Genomic DNA, 7,500 nt, shown 5'->3' on the forward strand with positions numbered 1-7,500 from the left:
GTAGGGACATGGAGTGAGTGAGCTGGAAGAGACGAGAAAAATTACACAAAGCTGTGTGATTTTTGCATGATGAGTGGGAAAAAAGTATACCTTAATATACAAACAAACAGGTAAGGATTACAGACAATAAGGGAAGTAATTTTCGGGACTTTAACAACTGACCGCTTAATACGGTGCCGCTTAATACAGGTTCGACTGTAACAATTTTACAGTGCAAACTTACACGAAACTCTTCTTTTACTGAAATAATTGTCCCCATACCCTTTCAGATTCCTCCCTTTTAAGTTGTTGCCTATGATGTCCTCTCCCCCCCTCCAGGATTTTCTGATCTTCACGAGACCCCCCCCCCTCGGATTTCCCTTGACCTCAATGGGGGGGGGAAGGGTGAAGAATATCTCTGACTTAAGGAAACATGGCTTGTTCTGGTGAAAGAAATTTGGAAATGTACTGAATAGTCCTAAGCACAGGGTTGAAAAGTGTAGTTGTGAGAGTGCTCTTCTATCACTAGTGTCATCAAGGTTCACTTGAGAATTTTCCTGGCTAGAGCTTTTTGCATAAGTTTCATGCCAGTTTTTTTTTGTTTTTGTTTCTTGGCATTGGTTTTTATTTACTTGAGAAAAGTAGTTAAAATACCTGTAGTCCATTTCTTGATTGTTGTTAAATTTTCAATTCAGTAATTTATTTTGAACAATGGTATAAAGTTCAAGTCATTTGCAACTACAGCCTGTACCTTCATTGCCAGATGCACCTTTTTTCTGGCATCACTCATGTTTCCTTTTGCTAAAGTTTTCTCGTAGTTGTTTATTGTATGTGGATGGCAACTGTACCCAAGTACCATACCAGACATCAAAGACTTGCCCCACCAAATTTCAACAGCAATCCATTTGCTTTCTGCATAGGACAGTTTTTCTACCAATTAAATCAGAATGGCATACAGTTGTACATCTACTCTGTGAAGGAATTTGTTTTGTACATGTATTCAAGATTTATAATAACAAAATCAGACCACTTGTATCTCCATCATAAGGAAAGGTGTTTGTCTTCTCATAGAAGAATTTTTACAGTTTACATGTATAAATGGGATGCTATGAAAAAATATTAATAATTATAATCCATCAAATATTTTAGCTCGGGCGTGATTGGTCTAAACGCCTCACATGACCGAATATACCCCAGCTAAAACTGGGGAATATCGGATGATATTCTCCAAGTGATATTCCCCGATTTCAAAAACTGCAAGACGCGCCTTTCTTAAACGAAATGTTCAAATACTCAAGCTCGTTGCTACATGTTCCAAAAAATATTTGAAGGATAATAACCACAATAGCCTCCATTTGACTTTAAAAATATGCTCAGATATTTGTCCTTGGACATTATCTGCTCCTCGAAGCTCACAGTTTTCCTCGAGCGTCGCTCTCGGAAAACTGTTCGCTTCTCGGAACAGATAATGTCCGCGGACAAATATCTGAGCATATTTTCGCGCCAAATGGAGGCTATTGTTTATTTATTATTAGTTGTGTCAAGCAGAATGCAATAAGTAACAGGATTACTTGAAGTTTCCACTCAGTAAATGATATAGGGGTAATAGTACAATTTTTGTATAGAAGCTGGGTGTGTTCCATCCTTTTGCAACTTCGTCAGGGTTTATTCTAGAAATTTTGCAATGAAGGCCCTCCTTTGTAATTTTTTGGGGGACCTTTTTTCAAGAAAGAGGGCCCAAGAATAGGGGCCACATAAAAGATATTTGAACTTCTTTGTACAGTCTATTCAGAAGCAGCCCAATAAAGCCCAGAAAAAGAATGCAGAAAAAAACACAAAGGAAACAAATTGCAAAAAATCTTGCAAAGCCACACTCTAGAATAAACCCTGCTCTTTACTAAATAGTTAAGTACACAACAATCTTATATCATTTACGGTGAGAAATCACAAGTTTACTTCTAGTTTTATTTATAATCACTGTTATTTGTTACAGGTTCCATCTGAAAGTGTATACCTGATTTCTGAAGAAGCTCAGGCTGTGCAGTATCGCAACTACCCATGTCGTTTGATGACTTGTCCTTTTCGTTGTTGGTGTTTTCTTTTCCTCATTAAAGATTGCGTGGAAGATGTAGTCAAAAAGCCCAGGAGCATGGCTTTCGCAACATTTCTCCTTTTCATCTGGACTGTAGAGATGATCTCCACTTTGTGAATAGTGCTGGACTTATAATCTGTGGAACTGTTGTACAAGGGTGCTAAAATGCTGTGTCTCCTTAATAAATGTCAAAATGTAAAGCAATATTTTATATCCATATTCAAAGGCAAATGTTTCTTTCAAATCTGTTAATTTTACTTTGTAACAATTTTACATTTTACTGGTAGCAGTCAAATGTTGTGGGGTAATGTTATTATCCATTCTTCTCATTATTTCATTAAACAGAATCAGGTGTTATTATTTTGATGACCGTTTTGATTAATTTGATTGATTATTTTGACCGTTTTGGGAGGGTGGTTGTGTATCCTCTCATCAGGGCCATTTCATTTGAAGTGTGATGTTTTCTGTTCACTTTTTTGTATTTAAAGGCCTTAACTTTTTCACTTCATAGGCAGTTTGACTAGTGCCTTTAGCATGGCAGGATAGCAATAAATGGGTTACCTTTAATTTTCTTTTGAAGCATGGTGTTTTCCTTTTGCAATTCACTGTTCATTTCTTGTTGCTTTATTTGAAGTGCCATTAAAGAGGCATTGTGAAGAGTAATAATATTTCTGTCAGGAAATAATCCTTTCAGTGTTTATTGATGTTATTGGTTGCTCCTTTTCATATTAGTATTAGTACAGATTTCATTTATATTTCACATGAATAATAACCATTGTTATTCCCAGTAATAATTTCATTTTAAAATCTTGTAACATTTTAGTCCTTGGAAATAATGTTTTGTTCATTCTTAGTTTATAGTTGTATCTAGATTGTTACCTCTCAAAAGCCCGTTGAGGGGAGTGGTAATAAAAAGTACATGTGTACTTAATGCTGAACTTTCATGCTGGAGAGAGTAAAATAATGCGTGTGTATTTTTGTGGGGTTGAAACACTGTACAAGTTAGGCCTTAATTGACCAAGTTAGAACAAAGAACAAGATTCACACCAAGGAAACCTTGAACATTTGCTTTTTTTCTCCCTATTGCACATACTATTTTTTGCTTTCTTTGGTGTTAAGTGACATAACATGTAGTGCTCTATTTTCTTCTTTTGGGGGTTGTTTAACTCTTTTTCAAGTTGTTCTATTTTGTCAGTTTTTACTTCACCACAGTTTCCCTGTTCTTTATGACTGCCAGCTGTTTTGTCAACTTCGTTTTGACTTTTGAGGCGCTAAGCCAAAGAAAGCAAAAAGAAGTGGGTTCCTTCTGTTAGGGGCTTAAGGATGCTTTGTTAATACAGATGCTGAATCTTCCACAAGGAGCTTAGGGTCCATTGATTTTTCTTTTTCTTTTTTTTTTTTTTGATGGAGACAAAATATGAATTGCCTTCATTGAAATAACTGTCATCGTTAACCACTAGGTAGTGGGATGACTTTGTAGCAGTTAAAAAAAACTTCCTCACGACCTGTGATATCAAGAGTCACTAGGTTTTCTTTTCCTTTTCTCTTTAGAGGGACCAGGGCGCGTCTCCCCCTACACCAATTAGAAGAATGGAATTCTGAAAGGGTGAGGGGTTGACCCTTCCTATGAAAATTAACAGCCCTTTGTCTTATTCCATTTCTCATACCTTTTTGGGAGGGATGCATCTCCTCTGCTGACAAATCCTCTCGTCCATCTACGACTCGCAGATGAGAGTTCCAGTGTGGCCTTCAAAAAAATCAACAACTGAAAACAACCGGTGGGGCATTTTACAAGAGTACCTTTGCAGGCACCACTGCGAAAGGGATGACTGCAATTCGACTTGTTGAAGTTAGTCTGAACGTCGTAATCCTTTTTGCACAACACAACTTCATGTAAAAACCCACAGGCTCGTGCGTTTTCCCTAGAAACAATGGACAAATTTCTCCAACAATCACTGGCGCCAGATGTCTGGGCATTTTTTCTCAGTGTTCTTTGGGCCTTCAGACATTGCATGACTAATTAATTGTTTTTTACGGCAAACGGCAACTCCATGACAAGATAGGGAAAAACCGGTAGCTGGTAGCCGCGATTTAGGCAGGAAAACGGTGACTTGAGCAATCACTCGGTACACAGATAAATAGTCAACACATTTTAATAAGCCTCCAGAAATTATGAGTTAAAAGGCAAATAAAGTCAAAACCTCGAAAAAATACATTTTAAAAAGTCAAAGGACACAAATACATGAAAACTTGCATATTACAGTTAAAATAAGGCTTAAAATAAAAGTGGCCGCTTTGCTAAGTTCTCAAAGTTCGGCCTTCAATACTTACAAAATCCAAAACCTTGCAAAGAGGATGCATCCGTTTATCCTCTTTGAGCATCAGAACAAACGTTCAACTTTAAAAAGCTTTTGCAAATTTTCATAGAAACGAAAAAAAAGTCATATTTGATATGTTGCTCAAAAGGTGTTTATGCATGACATTTCGCTTTTCTGACCTTAAAGAGTGAGCGTAGACCTTAAGAAATGCAAAAATCCGTGCTTGCTTTGAACAAGATAGATGCGTTAAGTCCTCTAAATTGGCCACAAATGTCGCTGGTTTAGAAATACAACTGTTAAACCGATCTTTTCATGAAATGCTCCACAGCTTGCTCGGAAGATGGCGGACTATAATGTAGAATTCTGAAGTTCTGAGAGCGAGGACAGCGGCGTTACGGCCTTTTGAATGACGTGTATTATTTTGATTCGTCGTCCGCCATTTTGAAAATCGAATGGCGGGAAGAAGGCCGAAATATAGTGCGCATGCCCAGCGGTTTTTGCGCTCTGTCAGCAGAAACCGGAAGGATCAGGAGGGAGTGATAAACTTAGGCCTGGGCGCCAATGTAGATATCGGCGTTGAAAAAATTCAAGGTGTCCGGCCATCGTGACGTCACACGAACGAATCAGCCGCGCTCACGAGTTTATCACTCCCTCCTGGGAAGGATCCTGCTTCCGGTTTAAAGGGGGATACTGCTGACCGAGAGGAAGACAGCCTCTGGTAAAGAGCATCAAAGGCCAAGAAAACGAGTGAAAATGGCGACAACCTCCATCCCTCCCGTTTGCCAGTGATTGTCATTCATGTGAAACTTCCTTGAAAACAAATCAACCAAAACAAAGGCTGCGTAAAATCTGGGTTTGTCGGCAATTTGCCTCACTCAACCGCGACAAATTCATTTTGCACATTTTCAGGTCGTTTTAGAAAACCAAACATTTTCCATAGGCAGGGGTAAAAAAACATATATAGCTATAGGCTATGGTGATTAGAAACCATTTGTTGTATACTATACGCATTTGGAATTAAATTAAGCTTGTTTTCGCTTGTAAAATGTAGTTTTTAAAACTTAAAAATGGGGGTGAATATACGCAGTCTACGCAGTATGAGATAGCCAAGTTTTTTCATGACACCACGGTAAAGTTAATAGCGAAACGAAAATAGAGGCTGGTCGGAGGTTATATAAGCTTCAACCCGAATTAACTAAAACAGGGTAAAGATTTTCAAACAACATTTGATAAACTTCAGCAAGATATCGTTCCCAACCGGATTGCCGTCGACGACAAATACCAACAAATGTTTACAAACGTAAGCTTAATTTTTTCCGTCGTGAAATTTACAAACGATAGGTTTCACAAGATCAGCTTTTGCTTACCCAGATACCATGATCTCAGAATAAATACAATAAAATGGCAGAAGTACATTTAATAACAAGACACAACTCTGGAAACGTTCAACTGAAATAACTGCAGCAACTTGAAAATCTAAGCTTATCAGAAAGATTGGCAATTTTTTTTCAATTCACACACTCAGTGTAAGCTTAAGAAAGTCACCCTGAAAAAAAATATTTTACCTGCACTCGATGTGGTTTATCAGTCCTATAAGCTGCAAACTTACAAAGCTCACAAATGAACTGTTGTGTAACGAGTGACAACGATCGCTATTCCGAGAGTTAATATTTTTGTCTTTCTGTCCATCCGCTTTCTGAACCACTTTTTGGGCCACGCATTCTTGGATACTCCGCTTTTACGCAGTGGTAACAAAGGCCGTTGGTTTTCCTTGTTGAAGTTCAATTATGTTTCTTCTGGGCTGCTGAAAGAATATCTGTTCCTGTTCAACAAAGTAATCTTCAATAAATTCTCCTCTAGTCAGATCAACTCGCAGACTCTGCGGTGCGAATGGATTACAAGTTTGCTTCTTTCAGTTCCTTCAACAGCACGAGAAAGGCTGTTAAACTCTTATTCGCTTTAGACAATGTTAAGAACGATTTTAAACGGCCAGCATTGACTATGAACCACATTTCAGAGTCGATAATTAAAGGAGTTTTTCCGAAAATTGTCAGGTTCTTCGCTAACCTCGACCGTCGCAAGTGTCATACTGTCATTCAGCTTTGTCAAACGCTGCAACATATCGCAAAGGTTTTCGCGCCTTTTCCGTTTAGTCATGTGATTTGACTTGTTATCTTTTTCGTTTTTACTTACTGCAAAAACAAAGCGTATGAAAATTTAGTTGCATTTCGATTCTATGGCGGTTTTTGCTTCGATATCTTTGACAGTCTATTTCGTTTCTTGTTTTGAAACCTCCGATTCAAAGACACTTCCGGTAAAATGTAATATCCAATCAGATTTCGATTTGCTGGATTTTGACATTGATTAGCCCAGAGGTCTTGCTTCCTTGGTGCTGACCAAAAGGAACGCAGCCTCTGGGAACGAGATTGCACGTGACATTGCTTGGCGTGTGCGTTACCTGCGCACTTAAGATGCGCATAAACAATTAGCGCGAACGTCCTTAATTTATACAAACCCTGTAGATCAAGATGGCAGGACATATAGCAAATGAAACCGATACAAAAAATGCTGCAGAGGAATACCAGAAAAGTGCGCTCTCCTTGCAAGGGGAAAGCGGAAAAAGATTCATCCAAACAGAGGTGAGCCCTCAACCAGGGGACGCCATCTTGGATTTAGGCTGCCGGGTACAGGAAAGCTGTCTGATTTCCTGGCCTGGTAGGGCCCGAGGGAAAGGTTATCGGTGTTGATTCTGATAAGGAGCGAATTAAAGTGGCCCGACAATCCTACAGTAAAATCAAGAGTCTGTCATTTGTGGATGCGAACGCGTTTGATTTCCCAGGGATGGGCTGTGGGTCGTACGATCTCATTTTCAGTAATCATGTCATTCACTGGATCGCAGACAAACAGCAAGTCTTTAAAAATATGATGGGAAGCCTTAAAATTGGAGGGAAGATAGCCATTCAGTACGTGGATCATCTTGTACCGTTCGTATTAACCGCTTTCAAAGTACTGAATCCTGAGCATGCAGAATACATCAGTGAGACCACGTACCAGTGCGAGGAGAAGACAATGATCGAGCAGTACTGTTCACGCGCGGGGTTCAAAATCATC

The 7,500-nt window shown here is 38.9% G+C and overlaps 1 protein-coding gene and 1 long non-coding RNA gene across 2 annotated transcripts in view; both read left to right on the forward strand.

The window, feature by feature from the left end:
* LOC146450140 (uncharacterized) overlaps positions 1-3,002 on the forward strand; it is a 3,942-nt gene extending 940 nt beyond the window's left edge. The window contains exon 2 of the long non-coding RNA XR_014860375.1: positions 1,973-3,002. This is a non-coding gene — a long non-coding RNA (uncharacterized LOC146450140). The remainder of the gene's footprint in view (positions 1-1,972) is intronic.
* Positions 3,003-6,917: 3,915 nt separating this feature from the next.
* LOC146450141 (juvenile hormone acid O-methyltransferase-like) overlaps positions 6,918-7,500 on the forward strand; it is a 928-nt gene continuing 345 nt past the window's right edge. The window contains 3 exon segments of the mRNA XM_085100694.1: positions 6,918-7,070; positions 7,073-7,097; positions 7,100-7,500. The exon segment at positions 7,100-7,500 is cut by the window's right edge and continues 345 nt beyond it. Of these exon segments, the coding sequence (XP_084956820.1) occupies positions 6,918-7,070; positions 7,073-7,097; positions 7,100-7,500 (579 nt within the window).

This window comes from Pavona decussata, unplaced genomic scaffold (assembly GCF_977016875.1).
Source record: "Pavona decussata unplaced genomic scaffold, jaPavDecu1.1 SCAFFOLD_489, whole genome shotgun sequence".
Taxonomy (NCBI): Eukaryota; Metazoa; Cnidaria; class Anthozoa; order Scleractinia; family Agariciidae; genus Pavona; species Pavona decussata.